Consider the following 25,496-nt stretch of genomic DNA (forward strand, 5'->3'; position numbering starts at 1 on the left):
CATCGCCGTGCAAGAAGGGTCGTGTATTCTTTATCACTGAATTTGTGCACCGTAGACAACAAGGTTTCCGGTTTTTCCGGACGGACGCCGCACGAGAGAGGAAGTGTACACGTGAGACGAACATTTGAAAGCACACTCGCTTATCTTACGCTTGGCTGCGTGGCACAAATTAAGAAAAAAAAAACATTTTCTTTAGGATGACAGGCAGGGTGGAGGATGTATGCAGAGGCCAACTAAACTTGTGAGGACATAACAGGCTTACAGAACCTAACGACAAGACATGGCAGATTGGACAAAGGACAATTAACTGACGTGAATGGGAGCTATAACTGACACGAGTGACGTTACGGCAGACGCAGACTCGGCAGCCCCTGACTCATCACGCTCGAAAGTCCCAGATTCACTGCAGTATTCTTTCTCGCCTTTCGCCTTGCGTGACCTTGCCATCTTGACCTGCAGCGCCTCCCCGTCGGGGTCAAGTTTCATCGGCAGGCTGCAGCTATGCGAGTGTTCGCAGCGGTGACAGGAAGATGAATGGTCGTAGACACGTGAGAAGGTTCTGCGAAGGCGGGTGTTTCCCTGCGGTATCGGTACATCGAAACACGCGTGACTTTTAACTTTTTTCATTTTTTGTTCTGTCGACACGTGCACTTGCCAGACGTCGGGAAGCGTTATAAGCTTATGCGAGAGGGCACAGTAGTCGGTGTTCGCATCCTGAGCAGGTTTTCCGCCACAGAAGGATACTCGGTATCTCAGAGAAGCGCACGCTTTTGTCGGAAGCTAGTCTGGGTGAGTTTGCTATGTGCGAATAGATATTTTGTTCGCGATGGTGAAGTGCCTGTTTAAGTTGGGATTGGCGAAGCTCTAAGATCGGTACACACCAGTGCATAATTAAAAACCGAACGCTAAAGCACACCTAGGAAATGATTCACACGATGATTCGAGGAGTGTCCTATTCATAGACGCGCGTTCCTTATAGTGTCACTTGACATAGCACAGAATTATGCAGTGAAAAAAAGAAGTGAAGGTGAACCTATTTACATATCATGATATAAACACTAAAAAATTTTACTTGTGAGCAAGAATAAAGCCATGTCATTGTTATGTGAATCAATGAGATGATTTACATCTAGCTCTTTTATTTTCGCTTTGTGTATGCCATCTATGTTGAGATATACAGTTCCGTCAATCAGCCATGGCGGTGGTGTTATGATGCTGGAACGGTGACCCGCTGGTCGCGGTATCAAAACCCGGTCACGTCGGCCGCGTTCTCGACAGATGCGAAAATGCTTTAAACCCGTGTGCTTACATTTATGTGCTCGTTGAGGGACCACAAGTGGTCGAAAGTGCTGAAGACATTCACTACGGACGACGACAAATAAGAGGCACTGGCAGGTGGGGAACATCAGCTCCTGTTTTCTTGAAGGTTTCGGGCCAGAAAATCGCGCCCAATGCTTCCAAGAAGGGTGCCAACGAAAGTGTGAAGTGCTCTGGATTGCTCCGATACCAAGACTTTCACGGTGGGCAAATGAAACAAAACTCAGGCGACTACGCTAAGGCTATTACAAGCAAGAACCTAGCTGATCCTACCGGTAAATAACAAGATTTATCCGGAGTCCTCTATTCCTGCAACACGCGATCGATGCCACGACACGATAGATCTCGCTCATAAGCTCTGGCGCTACTTCGCGTCACGCAGTGACAAAGAAAATACTGAAGAACAGTGGGACGCAGCTTTACGCAGTTGGAGCGACAATTATGGGTGGTCCAGTGCGCCCACGAAGCTGCTGAAGGCCTAGGTCTTACGGTTCCAACGCGGGAGCGTCCCAATCACGGCTAGGACACACCAGCGCGACCTATTGGACGTTGATAAAGTTCTTTCATCCATCCACCTGTTGACTACGCCGTATCTCCTATACCATATCATGTTTTTTTTATTTTAAATGCTATGAAGTATTATTTCCTCATTCATCTTTTTTTTATCGGTCAAAAGAAGCGCTTCGCACAGACGATTACGGAGAAATATGGGGTAACATCATCGTTATAGGAGTGAGAATGATCGCATGAAAAGGGGATCGTGATTATTGCGCTCTTATGGAGTACGTTCTATTGGGAGGTAATCTCGTCAACGGCCTAACAATCGTCCCCGTTCTCGCTGTTTGGAAGGTTCGTGTGTTATGTTTCGGAAACAAATGCACAGCCCCTGTCTTTTTAGGGGTGTATCAATTCTTCTCATAGAAATGAGACCGGGCTTGTGACCGTGAATTCATAATGGCAACGAGCCACCTGTACCCCCCCCCCCCCCCCGCCTCCACACACACCATTGAGCCAGCTGAAGAGAACTTCGCGCCTTCCAAACGTATTAACTACACATAAAGCGTGTCTCCTTCGCGGGCGCCTTTATCCACGATATAAAGGAAATGGCGTGTTTCCCTTAATTTATTCTTTTTTTAATGCTTGTTCTTGCGCACCTCTGAAAAACCTCAGTACATGTTCAGGCACAGCCACTATCGTAATCCATTGATGGTGCTCGACTACAGATCCGCAGGTTACGTAATCGAATCCTGGCAGCTGCGGCCGTGTTTTCGGTGGAAGTGAAAATGCTCGAGGCCCGTGTGCTTAGATTTAGGTGCACATTAAGAAGCTCCAAGATGTTGAAATTTGTGGAGCCCTTCACTACAGCGTCTCTCATAATCATATGGTGGTTTTGGGGTCTTAAACCTCTGGTATTTTGATTATATCTTAAGGCAAAATATTCGGCCACGCTATACCACAAATGTAGTAATTTTGATTTAGTCAGCTCGTCTGGTACGTTTCGAAGACATTTTACTACAATGGCGAGTGAAAAACGAGAAACTCAATGAAATGTCACGAAATGAAGCTCAGACTTCAAGCAGACGTGAAAAAGCAGGGAACGTACATAATGCTTCAGAAAAGCACTCGCAATTACATACGACTGTGTAATTACAAATGCTATTAATGAACGAATGTGCACCGGTTATTTTTATAATATAGCAAGGACCCCTGAATTATTTATATGCTGCATAACAGCTATTGCCTGCAACTGACGTTCCCTGAATCATATTTGTACCCAGCATCCTCGACTGAAAAAATGAACTCGCCGCAACAGCCAAGGCGCTGTGCTGCTGCGAATCACCCTTGACTGACAAAATGAACTCGCCGCAGCAGCTAAGGCGCTGTGCTGCATGGTGCGAATCTTATCATTCACAGCAGCACAGCGTCTTAGCTGCTGCGGCGAGTTAATTTTGTCAATCAAGGGTGCTACGCGCGTTACGTGGCCACCGCGGTAGAACCATTCCACGTTGGCAAGATGGAAAGTATGCTCTTCGCTCCTTCTCCCTTACGCCCCTGCGATCTTAATCATCATTCATGTGTTCGCAAATGCCCATACGCAAGCTTGGCTGATGTGCTATTCACATTGCTAACGGAGTTCAGGGACAGCTGGTATAGCTGGCCGCCTTCAGAATCAACTAGTTGCTGTTGCACCAGTACGTGGGCCTGCTGCGACAGTTGAACACTTTGCGGTTCATCTCATTGTATGCCGGAGCAGTGCCGGTGTGAGGGATGATTAAGACATTCGCGCGTAACATGTCCAAGGAGACAGGGGCCCAAACTCTGGGGCCTAACTTCTGAAAACACTGACTGTGCTGGCAATACTGTTAAATGAAAGAAAGGTGGCTGTCATACTCCGGCTATTGGGGCACCTTTACTGTGCTTTCGTGCAGCGCTGTGCGGGTGCTTGCATATCCTGTCGCAGAACCGCGGTGTTTCGGCATTAGTAACTCGGAAATTGCGGCCGCTCATTAATCGGTCTAAACAATTTCAGCACTGATAGATCGGGAATAGTAGCGTTTTGCGTGCGAACTTGCAGTATGCTTGTCGAATCAAATCATATTTTTTTCCTCTCAAATAAAAAAAAAACTTTCAAGCGAGCAAGCTGCTTAAGGACAGACTTCGTGCGTATCAAGCATCTCGAAAATGTGGAAGCACTTGAGCGTGGCGAAAAATTCTGAGTTTAGACAGCAAACGTTCTAAGTGCCTTTGTCGTGCTCTACAAATTCGAACTTCAGTAAACTGTACTACCCAATTTTTATTTTACAAAAAAAATTCTCTAATAAAGACATGCAGCACATATGTGAAAAAGAGGCGCATTTGTAAGGCAGCTAGTTTTAATGAGTCGCCAGAACAATAATTTAACCTTTGCACAGAAATTACTAATCGAACAGTTGGTGGTTGATTCCTGTTAGCTGGGTTGGGCTTGGATAAATTAGTGATGCCTTAACTTCCGCAAGTTTATCTTGCTAAGGACCGCCTGAATAACGGCTTGTTGGCGGATCCAATTTTTTCTGGAGCGAAACGGTGTCATATCATGGCACGTGAAATCAGTGGAGTATTTCTTGGTGCCAACGCATCTACAGCCAACAGTCTCACTAGCCCCTATAGCTTGCACCTGATGTATGAAACAAATTTTTAAATAGCTCGCTAACTCAGCGAAAGAAAATTCAGTAATTAGGCTATCATCTGAATCTGCATTCATCACTTCATTACCGGAATATAGTTCCAGGTTATGGACCCTGCCGCGGTGGTCTAGTGGCTAAGGTACTCGGTTGCTGCCCCGCAGGTCGCGGAATCGAATCCCGGCTGTGGCGGCTGCCTTTCCGATGGAGGTGGAAATGCTGTAGGCCCGTGTGCTCAGATTTTGGGGCACGTTAAAGAACCTCAGGTGGTCGAAATTTCCGAAGCACCACACTACGGCGTCTCTCATAATCATATGGTGGTTTTGGGACGTTAAACCCCACATATCAATCAGTTCCAGGTTATGGAAGTATTGCACGACATAACCAGCCTTTACAGAAACAGTTCGATGCAGCAGCCGTTGGAATTTTTGCAGTGCAGCATGGAACCTTCAGTGGTATGACTATGCCACGCAAGGGCGCCTTCTATCGTGGGATGCATATCACAATCGAATGATAAGATTGCCATTTGTACTATCGCGCCAAACTCCTACGGCTCGCTTCATATTGTTTTACATATTGATGTTCACGATTGGAAACATTGGTCGCGGTCAACATATCGCTATCATAATGGGCCTGACTTTACGCTGTCGCCGTTCAATGATGAAATTTCACGCTGTTCGTAGAAGTATATTGTATCTGTTTATGGAATGGCTATATATAGCATTTCCAAACGCTGCGGTACAGCTTCTTTGTCACATCTAAAACCACGAACTGCTCCATGTCTCGATACACGCAGTAATATGGCTGTGGTACTACTTTCACTCACAAACACGCGTATGAGTGCTCGCGTGGTTGCTTAGATTAAAAAACAATTGATGGAGCCCACTGTGTTCAATAGTAATCAGGTGCGCTCAGCGAGGCAAGCCTCATATTGTCATTTGAGTGCGCGAAACCTACATTACATCAACCTATATTGTTAATTTGACCCATGACGTGCGCTAAACAAGTCGACTTCGTGATATGTATGCGTGGCGTATACAACCTCTGACGCGGCTTCCTAACTGTGATCAACCGATATGGAAGTGCGCGTGGTCATGCTAGGTTCAAATATCTTCTGCCCATACTAGGAACAAGGTATGTTACGCTATCACCAGGGTACACTTCCGTCCATTCTCTGATTTTTTAACAAAGCATCTCCAACGCAGCATATTTAACAAAGCAGTTCGCGCTGTTCATCCGGGGAGCTGTGCCGTAACTGCGGCGTTCGGTTTGGCTAGCACGACTTCCCGCTCCGGCGTGTCACTGAGAGGTGTTCGCAGAAGCGAATTTCTGCTCAGCTATCGAAGACTACAACTTCCGTACTTCATTCAGCATTCATGACGGAGCAGCGCATCAACGCGGAGGCAGCGCTACCATTGCCAGGAAGTGGCGCTGCACCCCCGAGTCACCCAAATGATGGATGCGCCGATGACGAGATCACCGGTGCCGACAGGACACGCTCGCATGAAACCAAGGCAGCGGCAACCGAACCACCAGATACCACAGCGCTCGCCTCCAACAGCAATGCGACGACCATCACTGACACCTCCGAGTTGTGGTTCACGGAATTAACCTTCGGGCCCCTGTATCCGCGGCATTGGTACACCGAATTTCACGGAGACCGTACGCGCGTGGTGGATGGACAATCGTTGTTGCAGAAGCTGAAGCCAGCGGGTGCACGTGGAAGATCGTTTCAATGGTGCTCGCTCTGCTGGAAGCAGATGCGGCGTCATCCGTGCTTGTACGCTCCTGGTATTGCCTTCGCCATAGTGATCTTGCTGTTCTTGGCGAAGATTATCAACGACGCCTTTGTAAAGTGCGCATAACCCCACTTTTGTGCTACTTCTGGGCATGAGACGACCTGTCCCTGCCTGACTTTGAAACAATGCCGTCGAAATGAAGTGGACCAATGGAAAGCCTCCGTCCAGACTTTATCCCAGGGGCTGGTCCTCGCATTACGGCGCGAAGGTGCGTAGTCATTGCGCTGACTTCGTGTCACGATAGTGCTAGTGGGCGTCATCGGCGGCTACAAATAGGCGTGATTTTAGCTTTAATGCAAATGTTTTCTTGTCTCAGTTGTTTCACTACGCTTATGGGCACCAGGCAGAAGCGCCGCTGCCTCCGGACGTTGTTGGACATCGGCGGTTTTCCGCGCAGTAATTATACATCGACGAGCGAATGTCAATTTTAATATTTACCTTTTTGTTCATTTTAACCATGTGTGTGAACACCTAGCTAAGCACTAATAAACCATACGAACAATGGGTTGGCGTCTTGTATCTTCTCCACCTCCTACGTAGACGCAGCCGAGTACGCAAGAGTATGACGTTGGGCGTGTTGGTAATGGATAACTGCTCAGGTATAATTTGACGCAGGACAAGAGAATGAACTAAGCCTGTCGCCAAAATTTCTACAAGTAAGGTTTATTTAGAAGAGCGCACACACAGTGGAAGTTCGCGGCTACGATCACAGCTCACTCGAATTTAAGACTGATACAAATTTGTTCTTTGGTCCCGAACAAGGTTCCTTGGCCTGCCACGTAATGTAGTACGTTGGTAACAAACCAATTAATTTCCCTTCCAAGATATTTGATATGAATGTACGGCACGGCGCAAGTATACGAAGAAGTGCTGTCCACGCTATCGCGGAAAACGCACCAAGCACATACGGGCGCTGGCATGCGCGCGTTGCAGACAAATTAATGAAAATCATGGGGTAAGACACAGTGGTTAGAACTGAACCTTCAGTGACGTGTCATAGCCTCCAAAAGTGTGTGCGCGAGTCTTGGAACCCTAATTTGACTTGATGTGCCTTTGCACTTATAGATGCCAAATGCTGTTGGCGTCGTGCACTTTTTGTTAACGGGTGGACGCGTGCTCCTGTCGTTGTACTTTGTTTGCACGTGCTACGCATCTTATGAAATGGGGACAAGGACTGAAAGAAGACGAGGGCGGCCTTGTTGAAAGAACTAGGCCTTTTGACATCAACATGCACGAGTGCTGGGGACTCATTTTTGTGGTCGTTCGGCCGTAAATCTCCTGAAATACAAGTTCAACACCGCCACAAAGAAAGAAAAAAAGTAACAACATAAGAGCGCGGTTCTTAAATTTTCTGGCCGTTATCTAGCGCGTCAAAGCACTCTTTATGTCACTTTCGGCGCAGTACTTTTGCGTCATTTGAAAAAGCATATTAAGATTTGGAAAGGGCTACTGTCTCGGATCACAACACACTTGGTTCATTACCTGCATGGACTGTATAATTATGAGTTCAAATGGAATAGTGGACGTCTAAAAGCTTCACCGGTGCTCATTCAGAGCTGTTCGTGACTTTGATGCGGCCCTAAAGAAGAAATGAAATTGTGGACCAACATCTATTGTCGCACGCTGATTTTCCGTAAATTCTAGTGATACGAATCTGGCATGATATGAACATATTTCTTAATTCAGCAAAATTCGTATCACCGATGTTTTAGTTTACACACTTTTGCAATACAAACAACAACAAAAACAACAACAACAACAAACAAAATCATACAAGAGGCTCGCAAATGTCATGCGCAAAAATTTTACGTTCTCAGGAAATAGTCATCATTGACAAAACTCGAAAGAAAGAGAGCTGACACAACTCGGCACTAACATACAGATCCTCTCGTCTATGTCTCGATAATTTCTTTCTGATTTCTGATTTTTTTTGCAGTAGAATATTTTGTTTTAGTTCTGTGCTGTGTCTAATTTGGCGTTACGTGATCAGTTATACCAGACATACATGGCTTCCAGCATTTGCATTAGCCGTTGTAGACGGATTGCCAGATCTTATCGTTAGCGCCTCGACTCCTAATTCAACAAAATGTCTAGAAGCAGAGGGGACAGCATTTACCTGAGCAATTGTTGACTCCACTGAGTAAATTTTTAGCAATCCGAAAACCGCAATTCGTCATTGCGCCAAACCCAAGATCGACTCTGCTGCTGCTAGAATTACTGAGTCATCTCTTTCACCTAATCGCCCAGCTCTGTCATTTGGGTCCTTACACAAAGTCGACACCAAGGCAACGTGGTCTCACACACCCAAGCCCAAGCCCTCGTCAACAGAGCGGATAGTGAGCTGACTTCGGTTTGCAGAGCAAGTGATCTGCTCCTCAGCTGTGGCGATGTTGCATTGTTTTACAGAAATTCATGCCAAACGTAGCCTCCACCATCTGATTTCTTTCAAGGAGTGACCAGGTTTTGTGCCGTAGACTTCAAACGGCCACAGTGACGATTCCTCTCCTTCTCTCTCTTACAACGCATGACGAAATCTCTCCTCACAGCAACTTTTGTCCTAACACGAGGGCGAACTTCGCTCGTCTTTTTCACTTGCACCGAAAAAACCTCAACCCTCATGGCAAAAGTCAGAAAACCAGGAGCGATGGGAAGACGCTCTGCACAGCTCGCAACCGGTGCTAAAAGAGAGCTTTAGGAGAGCGTACATACGCTGTCTTGCGTTTGCGTTGCGCCTGCGTCGTATTCTCACTTCTTGCGGGCTCCACAGGGTGACGAAAGCCAACGCCACTCCTGCAAGCTTTGCGCACACTATTCAAAAACTCCCTAAATCTCCGGACAGTGCGCAGGGCGAGAGAGGTCACCGAGACACAAAAATATCCGACAATCTAGATCGGCCACAGGGCCCTTCGTCGTCCTGCTTTCTCCACCCCCCCCCCCTCACACAATTCTTTCGGAAATCACCAAACTTGCTTATCTGCCTACATGCCTCTGAGGCTACTTTATGACGACGAAGAGTGGGTTGGAGCCTTCGACGACCCAAAAACAAAAGCCACTGCTCTACAACCCAACCGACACACGAACTCGTAACGTGATTCCGGTTGTGTGACGCCTTGTTGTTCTTTTGCTCTTTTAAAACGTGTTATTATAGTCACATTAACGCGATTTGTTTCTCTACATGAACCCTGCCTAAGGTCGGTTTGCAACGAATTTTCAAGCTCCGGCGTAGCTTACTGGTAGTGTGCTGCGTTAGCAAGCAGAGGACCTGGATTTGAGTCCTAGTCTGTTTTTGGTGTTTTTCATTTACTTCGTTTTTTTCTGATATCGTGCGTTAGTGGTTACGAACACCGGCGGAGGACAGTTACGGTCCTTGTTGCGATTTCACAACTGCTATCGCTTTAATAGTAGGGAGAGAGTATAGCGCTGTGTGGTACAACGAAAGAAAGCAGTAGGTGAGGCATGCAGATGCCAAGCTTCGCTGGGCCCAATTTTGCCGATTGGCCGATTTCGTTCATTGAATGACCAATGTAGGGTCTAGATTAGGTACAACTTGCTTGAGCGCACGTACCACCCTGCCTTCCGCATCTCTGTTTCTATTTCTTCTTTCTATATGTGTCCACAATTTTTATAAGCACAAAATTTAGCACACAGTGCATAGGGTATTCGGAATGGATGTGTTTGGTACCACTTGTGGATCAATACGAGTGATGAGGAATCCTTTGCAGTTAGAGGGAACGGGTGGTGGGTTTAAACAATTAACGCAACATGCCGTATGAATTGGTTACTTTCAGTTTTACGTTGCAAAGAATGGACATACTAAAATGCCTCGCCACTTCAGTCCCATGGCTCGTCATAAGTGCCATCTGCAGCCACACTCAACCAGTGTTGCCGCGACACAAAAAAGGCACAACTTTGCCGCAAAGGCGAAGCAATGAAAGTGATAGTAACAAATTGGAAGATCACGCGCAGAATTGCAAGCAGATTGAAACGTGCCCTGCGTTTCTCACGCACTAATGACGCATAAAACGTACTCACAGGTACAGATGCACGTGAATAAGCGTCTCAGTTGCTACTTCGCTGTGTCTGAAAAGCATGCCCTTTCCGCAAATGAAGCCCCGCCATGGTGGTCTAGTGGCTAAGGTACTCGGCTGCTGACCCGCAGGTCACGGGATCGAATCCCGGTTGCAGCGGCTGCATTTCAGATGGAGGCGGAAATGATGTAGGCCCGTGTGCTCAGACTTGACGCATGTTAAAAAACCCCAGGTGGTCGAAATTTCCGGAGCCCTCCACTACGGCGTCTCTCATAATCATATGATGGTTTTGGGATGTTAAACCCCACATATAAATCAATTATCGCAAATGAAGACTGTGCAACGAGTGCAGTGACCTTTGTGCGCCCGCCATCTACAACAGAATTGTTCCAGCAAAAGCCCAAATGCGTATTATTGTCCCCACCATGAGATAGGCAAGCGCATGCGTCCCCACCCCGCAGGGCAAGGTACGCGTGGGAGATGAGAGCGCGCGCTGCCGCGTCGTGACGATCTGGCGACGCGCAACGAGTGCTCATTGCGCCATCTCACTGGTAATGCTGAAAACACGATAGTTCGCCCCGGGATGACCATCACCAGCGGTCAGTGGTAGATAAAAATAGCTTGTCGTTCACATGTTGAAAAAAGTGCTCTTCTGTGGCTCAGTGGTTGACGCCTCACACTCACAATTCAGTGGTCGAATGTTCGATTCCACGCGCCGGATTCCCTTTCTGTATTATTTTTTTCTTGCATTCTCATATAAATAGATACATACACATAAACGGTGAACGATGGTGATGCTGACGCCAGCGGCAGAATCCAGCCCAGAGTGTCCATATAATTGCTGTCGGAATAATAAATGTGGTAGCAGATTTTTCTCATGGGATATCAGTGGAAACCAGTAGATTTAAATTTTATTATTTGCGCTCAGCTCTTCAATCGCAAGTCAGCACTGATATAGGTAATCTACCAAGTAGTACTACAGTTTTCACGAAGTAGTAAAAGTGATGACTGTACGATTACTAGTATGCCGAAGGTGTCCACCCAGCAGAAGTCAAGACTCTGAGAAAATATACGAAGGTTTCTGATGGCACTCTACACACTGATGCTTTAGAGTTTCAGCCATGAAAACAGACACCTTGTGAACATGACTAGCGTATTTCTCTCGGAAGTATGTACCACGTGTCCGATGTCTTCATCGTGTCGAAATGCTTTCCCATTGAAAAGTTTTGTGACTAGAATGATTTTCTCCCTCTACGCCCAATCACCCCTCCACATTCCAGGAAGAGTGACTCTTAGCTATAAAAGCTTTCGAAAAAGCACTGTCTGAATGCCATTCCTATGAAAAAGTTTTGTTTATTTTGTATACTACAAAAATAAAGAAGTAGAAGAGCCGAAGAGCCAGAGAATGTAGCATGGAAAAAATAAATTTTGTTCCGGTAGTATATAGCTGGGGTCGAAAGCTGCTTGTTTGCAAACTTTGCTTACACATGTGCAGGGAAATTTTTGCGAAGTGTCAGCGTGGTTCATTCCAAAGAAATCGAGAGTGGCTTTTTTGCAAAAATACTTCACACACGCAAATGCTCGCTCAGAGGCTCTTTAGTGCTCTGAAGTTGCTTAGTGCTTGTCCAGGCCTCCGCATTCCAGCAAAGTAGTGGACTGCGAAAGAGAGAAAGAACAACAAGGAGAGGCATGGACGCATGCTGATAGGAAGAAATTTTTTTTTCGGATATTCTGTTGTGCAAGCTGTTAGTTTGGAAAACACACGCATTACAAGAAATTATTTTGATGTGTCACTGAGCAAGCTGATTCTTTCTCCCTTCTCTTGGCTGCCACCACACGGCACCTCGTCTAATCAAACTAGACGCTGAAAAAGTAACAGCTTGTGCGATCGTTTCCGCAGAAAATACCGTAAGTTGGTAGATACGGACGCTTTATCACTCCATCAGCAGATAATTTAAAAAAAAATGAGTAGATCTACTGATTGATCAGCAACTGTGGCAACAGTGCATTCAATCCGTTGCCAGACATGTTTCCTTTTCAAATACGCGAGCCTACAAAAATGATGCTCCCGTGCATATGTTGAAGGAAACTGCAAAAAAAGCTTTACAACCGTTTTACGTAGAAGCCGAAGCATACGTTAGCTTCGTGTCAATATCATGTTGCTATGCAGTACAACATACTAAAGAACAGAAGGAACCACTGTCGCAGAACAGTGCGGCAACTTGTACAGAGAAAAAGGAGTGATTTATAGTACATAGAGAACTTCCAGGCCACGTGGTGCATTGTAATGTCCATTGAGGATGGGCTTCACGGGTCCCGTAAATGCCTCTGTGGACCCCTCAGATGCCGCGGACCCCCACTGAGGACCACTGCCTTCGTGTCTTCCTATTCTCTTTACTGTGTCTCTTTTTTTCAGAATTCTGATTCACGGCCTTTTAATAGTTCTCACCAGAATAACTAAAAAACTACACTTCTTCGCAACTACCAATTGATTGCAGAGATAAGCAACACCTCGGATCGCAAGCTGTGATCTACCCAGAACTGGTCACGGAATGGCAGGCCACATCATGACTCTCTTGTGTACTATCGCAGTTGCATTCGTAACAGCGCAGTCAATATCAGTTGTGAGACCATCCATCGAACAGGCTGAGCAGCGCGTGCGAGAACTGACCCAGTTACTCAGTGACATCAAAGGTATGTTGTTCTCATTTGGTATACATTAAGGGTGACGAATCACTGGTGCCATGCTTGGCATTAATGACCACGAGGCGAGTTACGGAAAGAAAATAAGCATAAGAGGGCTTGTGAATGCTCGTATTTGTTGTATGACACAAGGTACTGCGCCATGCAGTTATGGGCTTGTGTACGAATGTGAAATCAAGGGATAACGTTGGGCTTAGTTGGGCACTTGTACGTGAGACCATGTTAGATCATGCTGGGCATTTGCTTGACAAGCCAACGTCATCAACAATATGGAACGTATAAGGTATATTTGGTATAAAATTAACTAAAGAGACGCACGGATGGCTGAACGAAACAGAAGAACCAAGGGAAGTCACCCCGAAATGTTATGGTAAACATATCATGAGTTGTGCATTTTTGAAGGATTTGTGACGTTCACCGATAGCTATGTTACCGTTGTAAGAACGTTGTCGTAGTCAGATATTTCAGTTGCTCTAAGTCATTTTCAATCATTCTAAGTAATTAATAATAATTTGCTGAATCTTTGTGAAGATAGCTTAATTATTAATAAATACTTGTTTTGTCACCTATGTATTCGCAAGGTATTTGACCCATTTGAAGATTTTTCTCACTATCGGTAAAGAATCATTGTGAATCATGCTCAGTAATTTCCAATGATGAGTCATTCTCAGTGAATTTGATATATGTGTAGTCGTTATTAATGTCGCCACATAGCCCCGCCGCGGTGGTCTAGTGGCTAAGGTACTCGGCTGCTGACCCGCAGGTCGCGGGTTCAAATCCCGGCTGCGGCGGCTGCATTTCCGATGGAGGCGGAAATGTCGTAGGCCCGTGTGCTCAGATTTGGGCGCACGTTAAAGAACCCCAGGTGGTCAAAATTTCCGGAGTCCTCCACTACGGCGTCTCTCATAATCATATGGTGGTTTTGGGACGTTAAACCCCACAAATCAATCAATGTCGCCACATAGCTGGTACTAACTTCGAATTCAGTTTGGTCGCACTCATCTTTTTCTGAGTTTATTACTTAATAGATAGTCAACTCCTAGTTGCAGCAAGCAATTTAACATAACCCTCACTGTAGGCGTTGTCTCTAGGTTTTAATTTTTTTAATCTACTGATATTGTTGGCCTATAGGTCGTTGCAGGATAGGTCGAAAGCAGTAATTTTTCAATGAGTGCGTCGTATAAATGTTATTCAATAGATTGCAGAGCCCTACCTAATACCACCCTCATCGCCAACATCGAGCATATTATGTATCATTACACATGTGATAACATGGTAACTCGTTTCTTTGGACTCACGACTTCATTTTATTGATTTGTACAGCTGCCGTTCAACCTCGCCACTGCACCGACATCTTGCATGCTGGCCAGCAGTCAAGTGGAGTGTACAACGTATTCCACAAGGCCGCTGGACCTCAGGGACAGAGGGTGTACTGCGATATGGACACAGATGGTGGAGGCTGGACGGTGAGTATTACCAACGATGAAACTGTATTAACCAGAAAGCACCACAACGACATAACATGAAGATTACAGAACACAACATCATGTATACAAGAAGCACGGATTGATTCGTTGGCAGCCGTAGTGCATAACGTAACAAATTTAGGAAGTTCTTGCTCGTTTGCCCTAACAGATAATGTGCTGGTCGTATCTAATTTCAGTATGAAAGTTATCAGTTGTCTTGTCCTGGAATTGAAAACAAAGACTATTAAGTACTGACCCGATCAGCTTCAGTGCTATTAAACTACCTTGATTTTGCTTGATGAAAATGACCTGAAACCAATTTTAAAGCAATATACATGATAGAGCGCTATTATGCATATCGGCAGTTGACATGCTTATAAGTGTCACAATACCTAGTTTTGTTTCGAGACATAACAAAGTTAGGAATACGTGACACGCGCACCAATAATCAGGTCGTCAATAATATATGTGAGTTCACTCGCATTGTCCGTTCGTTGGTACATGCACCACTCACACGTATTTATTACAGTAATAAATATTTCTTTCGTTGCAGCAGAAGATCTGCAGCGGAGGGGGGGGGCGGGGGAAGGGCAAAATTTTTTGGCCACGCTTTCACAGGAATACACGTGAGAGTGGCCTAGGATAATTTGATAAACTATATACGTCCTGGTTCATCATCGTCATCATCAGCTGGGCTAAGCCCAGTGCAGGGCAAAGGCCTCTCCCGTGATGCGTCAACCAACCCAGTCTTGTGCTTTCTGCTGCCACGTTATTCCTACAAACTTCTTTTTTTCATTGGCCCACGTAATACCTAATTCATTATAAGTGGAAGAAAAGTAATTCAGGTAAACAGTATTTTATTTCTGGAAAGTGATAATTATGGGACCTTAGACGTCTGCCCTAACTGTGCACAAAGCGACTAAAGCGCTCCCACATTACTTGAAGACAACAAACCTGAGCGACCGCCTGTAGATGGTGTGTGCTCCCCCAAGTGTGCTTGTGATTGTATGTTCCTTTCTTCGCTCTCTCCAACCTCTTTTCTCCCCTTCATTAATTACCCAGTGCAGGGTAGCAAACCGGACGTGCATCTGGTTAACCTCCCTGCCTTTCCTGCATCTCCATCTCTCTCTCTTTCTCGGGATAGCAAACTTGATCCTATGCACAAGTACTAGAAACTGATAGAGGTGAACTAGGGAAACGCGAGATCACTTGTACTCAGTAAACTTTAAAAAAGGCGATGTGGTTGAAATCGAACTACAAAGGTCAGCGCTACGCCATTCTTCAGCGCAAAACTCCAAAAAATATTCCAAGTAGTGAATTTTTTTGCAGGTACGAAAGGCTACCTAGGAAATATTAACTTTATATGAAGCGTGTAAACTCTTGAATCGTGTCGTGAAGGAATATCAAGTCTATGTAAAGTGAACGTAACTCAATGTAGCAACGAGAAAATGCGTTTTCCCTTTGATGCGGAATCAAGGTAAAGAATTGTTCCACAGATGGATGCATAAATTTTAAGGCGGTCCTTTGGAACGCGTTTAAGCACGTTGTCGGCCGTTACCACGTCCGAACAGAAGAACCAAGTTTATCTGCTCTGTCGCGTGCCTATTGGACTGACCATAACTGCCTTACAAATTCGGAGCTGGTAATGACCCCCTCCCATTTGTACGGCGTTATGACTTCTCCGCCCGTTCTGTTTTTATGGCAAGTTTCGTAACCATCAGGTTGAAGGATCCCTTCAATTCCATCCTCATACTTAGAATCCGGGGAGGGCACACCCTGGGAATGAATCAGTCCTCACCTGTCTTAAGACCACTGCTGACGTCCTCGATAGGGTTGCCACCTTTCATCTTGGGGCTTTGATAAACATCCGTGACCATAATAGCTTCCGGTAGCATACCCCTTATTTGTTAATCGCGGCCTATAGTTGCCTATGTGGTGAGGTCGTCTGCATAGGCAAGTGAATAATGCCATATACTTCGGATTGCATTTCAAAGAAACAAAACGAGGTTGAGTTAAAGAGGGTCAGATCTAAGAGTCGCCCTTTTGGTGTCCCTTTGAAACCAAGCCTCATTGGGTCCGAAGCGAGGTTGCTCATCTTGAGGACGGCTTCTCGGCTCGTTAGGAATAAATTTGGGTAGCCCTGAAAGCGCTTGCCAAGCCCGAGACACGAGATCTGCCTCAGCACGAAATGATGGAGAACGTTGCTGAATGCCCTCTGCCCAATTCTAGTACGGCTCTTATGTCATCTATGTTGAGATCAATAACTTGGCCTTCGGTGAGATTCATGGCATCTACCTCCCTTGAAGCCTCTCTTGTTGTGGGCGTAATAGTTGCGGTCCTTCGGATGACGAATATTCCTTTTCAGAATGGGGTGTTCGGCCCACCTTACTCACGCACAAGATGGGCCGAAGGTTGTCAAAGGTGGCAGGTTTGTCCGGTCTGGGGATGAGAATATTGGTTATTGTCTTCGAAATTTCCCGGACACTGCCACTCTCCATGCCCGGTTGAAGAAAATCTTCAGGTATTGCACCAGCTTGTCATCCAAGTTCCACAAGACCTCGTTCGTGACCTTATCTTCGCCAGGGCCGACTTGCGACTTAAGTGGCACAATGCTTGCCTGATTTCCTCGCATCTAATTTCCGCACCCATTTCTGAGTTGGCGCGTCCTCTGTTGTAGAAGACGGGGTATGCAGGATGGAGGCGATTGGTATGTACTTCCCAGCCAGGTCTCCCAGACCCTGATTGTTTCGCCCGGAATTTACACCCTGCTGCGTAAAGTGTGCGAGTCAGCCTACATCTCTAGTCCTACCTGAGTAGCTCTTATTCAACATATGCTTTGATATTCTAAGGAACTGCCCTCCGCATGGGCTCGTTGATGGAATTTTAGACCTTGTCCAATTCTGCTTAGAAGAAACTTTACCGCATTCCTCAAAGCTTCAGTCGACTTCGGAGATCTTACGAAGCGTGCGTTTGAGATGCTGCCCGATTCTCCCGGAGGGGAGGAACTGTTTGGTCACGAGATTATAAGACAGCACGCTGTGCATACTTTTTTTGGAAGGGGAGGTACTCAGTGACATCTCTAAAGGTAGGTTGGATGTCCTTGCCGATATGTGCCGTCTGGCGTTCAAGGGCGAGCTTTCTTCGTCCTCAGACCATTCATCTCTTAGATTGCAAAGCTTGTCCCAGTCGGTCACTTAGAACCTGTACCGTCTTGCATGCCTAATCCACAGGACAGTATCCAGGAGATAGTGTGCATTGCCAAACTCTACGTTGAGGTTATTCCCATAGATTTCCACCACGTTTTGGACAAAAGTGAGGCCCGATGTGATGTCCCGGCTGGACAAACTGCCACATCTTGTGGGGAAAGCAGGATTACATACTAGCATAAGTTAGTCGCCTCCCTCCAGATATCTGCGTCCTTGTGAGTGTCGTGTGGGTAGCCGCAAATGTGATAAAAAGCGTTAGAGTTAGCCGATATATTTAGAACTTGTGTCTCTTAGCCAGCGGAGCGCAAGACACACAAAAGAAACAAACACGTAAACAGGACGGCTGCTAGATGTCAACTGAAAATTTGCTGACATAAAGCGATGCAAATGTACAGGCACGCCCAGTATCCACAAAGAGTGCATACAGAACTGTTAGCGCTGATGTCTGCAATGACGCTTCAGACACGCTGTTTATTTCACTTACAACCTATATAGGGAAGGCGCACGGACGCATTTATCAGTTTCTAATAGTGAGGAAGTATGTCTGATGTATTTCACCACATTGCTGAGCAGTAAAACTGCACAACAGATGGAGGAACGCCCTTAACGTCAAGCGTCCAAAAACACCTTCGGCAGTTATATTGTTGATCACCACGTTATGGACTGCTTAGAAAGCGTAGGTGCATATTCCTTGCAGACCCTATGTACACGCTTGTGTATGCCACTCGTTTTCGTTACTTGTATCAAGTTGAGGCCAAGAAAGAGCAAAATATATCGTACATTAGATGAATCGAAGCTCCTCCAGGATTCATTTGTCTTCATTTAATCTCATTTTGCGTTGTAGTGATACATGCAACTTTTTTGAAGGCACTACCACGTTAGACGAGTCGTGCGACGTGCCGCTTCCTGCAAGCAATGTGAAAAGCAGAAATTTTTTCGCTCACATTTGAAATAACGAAAAATAAATTTGCACTTTATTTCTAGCCTGGGTTTAGATTCAATTTATGCCAAATGTAAGCATGAATGACTTAAGGACAAAGGGATATTAATTGCAACTTAATTAGAACGAGCTACAATAACACACACAGATTAAACAATTATCTCGTTATTTTTGCTGCAATATAATATTGAGTGCCTTGAAGTAACATTGTAGTGATTTGACACATTTATACACAGTTCCTAATAGTTGGCGTCTGAAAGGGATATACAAAAATATTCACGTACTAGGCTGGAAACGCTTTAGGCAAACGACAGCCTAAAAACCTTCGAGATTTTGAATATCTTCGCCTTGAAAAGAAACAGATTAACAATACTGTATTGACGCTGAGTGAAACGTTGAGGCTGGCACCTTCTGTAACATGGTGTGTCAATATGGCTATAAACAGACGAGTCACTTCTATATTTGCCTTCATTTCATTGTATTCGTTATTTTCAGGTGATTCAGAGGAGAGGCCAATTCGGAAACAGCGTCTACCACTTCTACAGAAACTGGGACGAGTACGCTGATGGCTTCGGAAACGCAAGCGAGGAATACTGGATTGGTAAAGTGTACTTGAAGATTTTGAACATGTTTGATGCAATTTCTAGGAACCCCTTTTTTAGGTAAAATGAAGTTACTAACAAATGATAACAACTGTGCATGTAAGATCTCCTAAGCGTACGGGTGGACAACAACAACAGAAAAGAGAAAGGACTAATGACATCGCAAAATAGCTCAATAACATTCAAGAGTAGTAAGCAACGAACGTTACAACCGTGGGAATTTCGGAATTCACGTAATACTGGGATATACTGAACGTATATGCATCACAGAGATGTCTCCGCTATCCCAATACCGCGATAAATTTGAATGGCTGCTGGCAATGCATACCATTTGTGGGAGAAAATAGCGCCAATGTAAGAGGCGGATTTTTCATCAATAACGGGTGTCAGAACTGCCAAGTACACATTTATATCTGCCTTCATCTGTTCCACGCAGGAAACAAGGCGCTACACGCTCTGACCTCGGACGACGATACGTTCACACTGCGCGTCGTGCTGAGCAACAGAACTGGCGAGAGCGCATTCATCGACTACGAGAGCTTTCGCGTTGGAAACGAAGAGAACCTCTTCAAACTGCAACTGGGAAAGATCCTGGGACCAGAAGGTAACACCGCTGTGCTTAACGAGCACGTTTCTGTTGGAATGTTTCTTTGAGCAGGATACTTTGCATCTCACTGCGAGTTTATCGATAATGTCAGCTTCGTGTACAGTTCTAAAGCGCATTGCGCATGTGCTATATTCAAAAACCACACAACAGCAAGTTGCAGACTAAGTGCAAAGGCCGTCTGATTCCCAATCCCGGCAGCCGCTTTTCGGTCAGTATGAAATACCGAGAACATTAGTGAACTTAGATTTAGGTGCACTTTAAAGAAGCCCATGCCGTCGAAATCAATCCTAACTCTCCCACCACGGCGTGCCTCATAGCCATGTGATTAAGATGTCACGTGGTCTTGAAGAACGGAGAATCCTTAGTGTTTAAGTCTACCATTAATAATAATGCTCTAAAGCTTTCATGAGAAATGTTTTAATGTTATATTTTTCATGTCACACAAATTAAGACGAATTAGACATATTCTAATAATGTAGTATATTTTTGTAGCTCACTGGTTAAGGCCTTTGGCGCTAAGGGCTCTTGGTTCAAACTCCAGGAACGCAGAAAAAATATTTGTTTGTACACTTATTTCTTTATAGCGGCGGTAGACTTACACGACGGGCACACGGACGTACAGCGTTCTCGTCCAGTCGGCCAAGACATACGTACGCGTTCTAGACGGATTGCATAACAGAAGCTCCAACAACACCTCGCCTACAAAAGCCGATAGCTTGCCCAACCTTTCTCGCAAAAACATGCTTGTTTCAAATGAACAAGTGATTTTGCTGCAGTTCAATCGCAAGGTTACAGTTATAAAAAGAAAGATGTCGGTTTTCTTCACAGAAACATTACGTCGAGTTGATTGATTGATTGATTGATTGGTTTGTGGGGTTTAACGTCCCAAAAAAAAACAACCATATGATTATGAGAGACGCCGTAGTGGAGGGCTCCGGAAATTTTGACTACCTGGGGTTCTTTAACGTGCACCCAAATCTGAGCACACGGGCCTACAACATTTCCGCCTCCATCGGAAATGCAGCCGCCGCAGCCGGGATTTGAACCCGCAACCTGCGGGTCAGCAGCCGAGTACCTTAGCCACTAGACCACCACGGCGGGTCTTACGTCGAGTTGAGTATTGATGAAAGAAAGCGTTAGCACAAAGATATGCGTTGCGCTGTGTCTGTGAAAAAAGAATTGCCATACTAACGCAATAGTGTGAGAGAAAGGGTTTCGCACAACTGCGTCACTGCAAAGCGTCACTGCATACGTCACTGCAAAGCGTATAAAATATAACCGACGCAAATACGACATTTCAACTGCTGCTCGCATCATGATTTGTTTTATTGCCTTTTTATCCAGGGTGGGACGCGCTTTCCAATGGAAACGGCCAGAATTTTTCTACTTTCGACAAGGACAACGATGTGGCGCCATCTGAAAACTGCGCCATGCGGTACCGCGGTGGTTGGTGGTACAAAAACTGTCATCTTGCCAACTTAAACGGCCTTAACCTGAATGGTCCGCATGACAGCTTCGCAGACGGCATCGAGTGGAGCCTACGCGGTTACCCGGCCCGCCTGTATCACTACTCATTCCCAAGCGTGAGCATGATGATACGACCCAGTGGATCACTTATAGATCGCCGAAGCAGGCTGGTGTCTCCGCCTATCGTTTGACCTAGGCCAATAAATGTCGAACGAGAACGTTCCCTTTGCGTGCATTCATTTAGACCTCTGCTGATGACACCCAATTCCCATATGCGGTTGATCTCTGCCGTTTCAAGGCCGGAAGGAGGACGACTCGCGCTTCCGCGCTTCTGCGGTACGCGCATGCGCATGAGGTATAGTCGTGTTTTGTAGATGCTGCACAGTACGACGGTGACTCCAATCGCTTTGTTGCTAACGTTGTGGACCTAAAGGGACGCGTATTATCAACCGCGTCATTCAGCACGTCGTTGGCTTGTAAGGCAGAGCAACTGGCCATTGCACTGGCAATCTTCAGGCCGGACAGAGAAGAGATATTTGCAGACTCGAGATCAGCCCTTCAAGCTTTCTCAACTGGGGCTGTTTGTGAGGAAGTTGCTAGGGCACTTGAGGGTAAGGTGCTGACTCATCACGTCATTACATAGTTCCAGGCGCACGAAGGCGCGGTGGTAGGGGGTTGGCCAACGTCAATGAGTTGGCCCATGCCCAGGCGCGAGGTCTTGCCAGCCACGCCGGGCACTGGGAAGCCGGTGTGCCGGTTGGGACCGGCGACGGACTTGGTACGACCCTTTCGGAAACTGACCCACCCCGCTTCAGGCACATTCTCTCCACCTTTAACGAAATCACTAGCCACTACCAGATGAGCCACAGGGCTTTCCCATTGCCCCATCAAAATTTCACGAGGCCCCAGGCCGTGACTCTCAGGCTTCTGATGACAAAGTCGTATCCCACATTCACCGTCTTCAGCAGGTACACAGAGGTCTCCCCTCTGTGTCCCGACTGAGGGGCGGTTAGTGACTTTAAGCACATGCTCTGCGCGTGCCCATCTTTGCAGCACCACACAATCCACGGCTTGACGAAGGAAGCCTTCTCTGCTTTCCTCACGAGCAACGACTGGTTTGACCAACTCCGGGCTGTCCAGAAGGCCCCCGATGCAGCGGTGAGGCGTGGCCTCTCTGTCCCAACGTGGGAGCGGCCCGCAGTCTTACCCCTATAAAAACAGGGTGAAGATTCTTCCGGACCCGAATAAAGTTATCTATCTATCTATCTATCTATCTATCTATCTATCTATCTATCTATCTATCTATCTATCTATCTATCTATCTATCTATCTATCTATCTATCTATCTATCTATCTATCTATCTATCTATCTATCTATCTATCTATCTATCTATCTATCTATCTATCTATCTATCTATCTATCTATCTATCTATCTATCTATCTATCTATCTATCTATCTATCTATCTATCTATCTATCTATCTATCTATCTATCTATCTATCTATCTATCTATCTATCTATCTATCTATCTATCTATCTATCTATCTATCTATCTATCTATCTATCTATCTATCTATCTATCTATCTATCTATCTATCTATCTATCTATCTATCTATCTATCTATCTATCTGCTGATGACAGCAAAATCATGTCACAAAAGTCTTTACTTGGGATATATCATTAAGCTACGAAAATTGCGTAGATGGCTCGCCATTTTCGTCATTCAGAAGTAGCCTAAGTAATCAGAAATTCTAGCATCCATCGAGTTGCTGGTCCTCGGGTGCATGTCTTTTGCTTAAACACCACGCCCAAAGCTAATAACGATGTTGTGGTTCATTAAATCTAAAATTAGAGTGAATTGCGAGACCTCTTTTAGAGTGTCAAGAGTCTGATGACACATAACTGAATGTGTAAATGAATAAATGCAGCTGGCTGTAGCGGCTTCATTTTCGATGAAGGCGAAAATGTTTGAGGCCCGTGTACATAGATTTAGGTGCATGTTAGAGAACCCCAATGGTCGGAATTTCCGGAGCCCTTTACTACGGCGTTTCTCATAGACATATTGTGGTTTTGGACGTTAAAGCCCGGATAATAATAATATTTAAATACACGTCAATGTCTAAACCACGTTTGCCATTCATACACCATGTGACAAAAGTTCAATAGGCTTATGGCATGCACCTTCCCGTGACCGCCAAAATGCGCGCTTGGTGTCAACTATTGTGAAAATAGTAATTTATTGATGTTCAATATCTTCCTTATCTGTTTTGCATCATTCCTACAGGTGGCTTATTACCCACTGCTACCCATTTTTACGAGGCATTCGTATAAAGCGTTTTCTGACTTCGTTTGTTTTTCTCCGCGAGTACAACGCACGGTTCACATTTTGGAATCGTTAATGTCTAGACCCATAATAAAGAAGAAAAGGCGGATGTGTTGTGCAGGGGTTAAGAAATCCTGATTGTAGGAGCCTGTGTTTTAACCCTTGCATGGAAAGAAATTTTCGTGAGATGATTTCTATCTTGATGGCCAAGATACGCTACACAAGGTCAGATAAAAATTGTCGACTTGGCGTATTGGTGCATCATGATTTGAAGTGTAAGGTGCGATGGTGACAGCGGACAAAGGTACTTTCATACGTACACCGAGTGCAACTTCTAACAACGTTTATTCAGAAAGAAGGACCAATGTGTGTAAACAATACGCACTGTCACAGATCACGAACACGCAACCACGTTTGGGTAAAGCAAAGCCTTTGGTGATAGTTAATACAAGCTCACACTTCAACGATTAAGCTTGAAGGTTTAATCTCACTGACTTATTTTCGTTATATTTACCGCAATACCTGGGACGTTCTTCGCACCTCGCCTTGTGGCGATGGCAGCGGTGACTTCTACAGGCCTGCGTGGCCAAATGTCGGCGCCTTCAAGCTCTGTTGTGGCTCAACGTTCATGGCCCCACATCAACGACGGCTCAAGAGATGCCCCTGCTCTCGTGCCCATGGATGAACAGGTGACGGCCGGCCCGTCTGCCTACGCCTGAAGCTGATATGAAGCACTGATTCTCGTGAGGATGCTGGCCCTGTACACTGCTACGTAAATAAACTTCAACACATGGCAACTAACCACAAAATAATGTTAACCCGACGTGACTACTGTATCGAATGAGAACATGTGTAATGTTTACAAAATCAGGTAGGCAGCACTGAATCCACTATTGAGGTTTAACGAAGATTAGGGTCAATTTAAAAAGCAGTTGCGAGAACAGGCGTAGATCTGTGGTAAAATGCTTCACTACGACACAGAATACTTGGGTTCGATTCCAGCCGGGACCCTGACATTTATTCTTGGCATTCGTCGGGTAAAAGCTACCGATGTCGGGTATCTTTTAACGCTCACACTTTGAAATCGCCCATGTGTGTTCTCGTTGCTCCTGCGTAGATACCATGTGTCAACCACCTGTGGCACATACCCGCATACTAGCGGCACACACCCGCCCGTGGGTATGTGCCACTGTTTAGCGGGAAGTGTTAGACGACGTACGCGACGGGATTGCGACATTATTCATGTCTTGACCAGCGCGTCATATTCGTCGAACCATCCTACTATCCATGCTAATTTTGGTTCACGCCAAGTTAAGGGGGTGAGCACGAGAGCACTGAAACCTAAGAGGCTTGATAGATAGATAGATAGATAGATAGATAGATAGATAGATAGATAGATACGCTCAAACTCGCCGAAACTCGCTAAGAAATGCTTTGAATTTAAAATTGACGCGCTGTTGGCCGTTTCAATACCAGTCGCTGCCGGTATCATCATCACAAATAATTAAAACTTTCTTGTGGTCTACGTTACTCATCAGCAGCAATAACACGGATGGTGCCTCAAATGTTGGAAAAAACAGCAACTCGAAAAATTGCTTCTGGACACTACAAATGATATATTTTGTTCGTAACCGATTCTTCTTCAGCACTGATGGCCTCTTGATACATACAGCCTGCGCGCTGCGGGAAGAGCTTTGATATTCACCCGTGCATAAACGGACAAATCTCGAAACTTGGTGACATGGTGTGTACTTGACTTGAATTTCGAGCGCGAAAAACACACAATCTCCAAACGAGAGGACAGGATGGCGGGGGCTTTTATCTAAGGATTGAGTATACCAACTTGCCAAAACATTGCGCCAGTTACGAGGCACG

At 45.5% G+C, this 25,496-nt stretch overlaps 1 protein-coding gene and 1 long non-coding RNA gene across 2 annotated transcripts; one reads left to right on the forward strand and one right to left on the reverse strand.

Annotated features, from left to right (window-relative positions):
- The first annotated feature begins 215 nt into the window (after window positions 1-215).
- Window positions 216-21,518, forward strand: LOC119171441 (techylectin-5A). The gene is made up of 6 exons (XM_037422263.2): window positions 216-789; window positions 12,804-12,999; window positions 14,332-14,474; window positions 19,116-19,221; window positions 19,659-19,826; window positions 21,174-21,518. Exons 2-6 carry the CDS (start codon window positions 12,858-12,860, stop codon window positions 21,485-21,487), a joined length of 873 nt encoding a protein of 290 aa, XP_037278160.2. The 5' UTR covers window positions 216-789; window positions 12,804-12,857; the 3' UTR covers window positions 21,488-21,518.
- LOC142803941 (uncharacterized) lies at window positions 11,639-19,121 on the reverse strand. The gene is made up of 2 exons (XR_012894379.1): window positions 18,461-19,121; window positions 11,639-11,961 (listed from the first exon to the last, which is right to left on the reverse strand). It is a non-coding gene; the product is annotated as an uncharacterized LOC142803941 (long non-coding RNA).
- Window positions 21,519-25,496: the final 3,978 nt, after the last annotated feature.

This window comes from Rhipicephalus microplus, chromosome 3, assembly GCF_043290135.1.
Source record: "Rhipicephalus microplus isolate Deutch F79 chromosome 3, USDA_Rmic, whole genome shotgun sequence".
NCBI classification, from domain to species: Eukaryota; Metazoa; Arthropoda; class Arachnida; order Ixodida; family Ixodidae; genus Rhipicephalus; species Rhipicephalus microplus.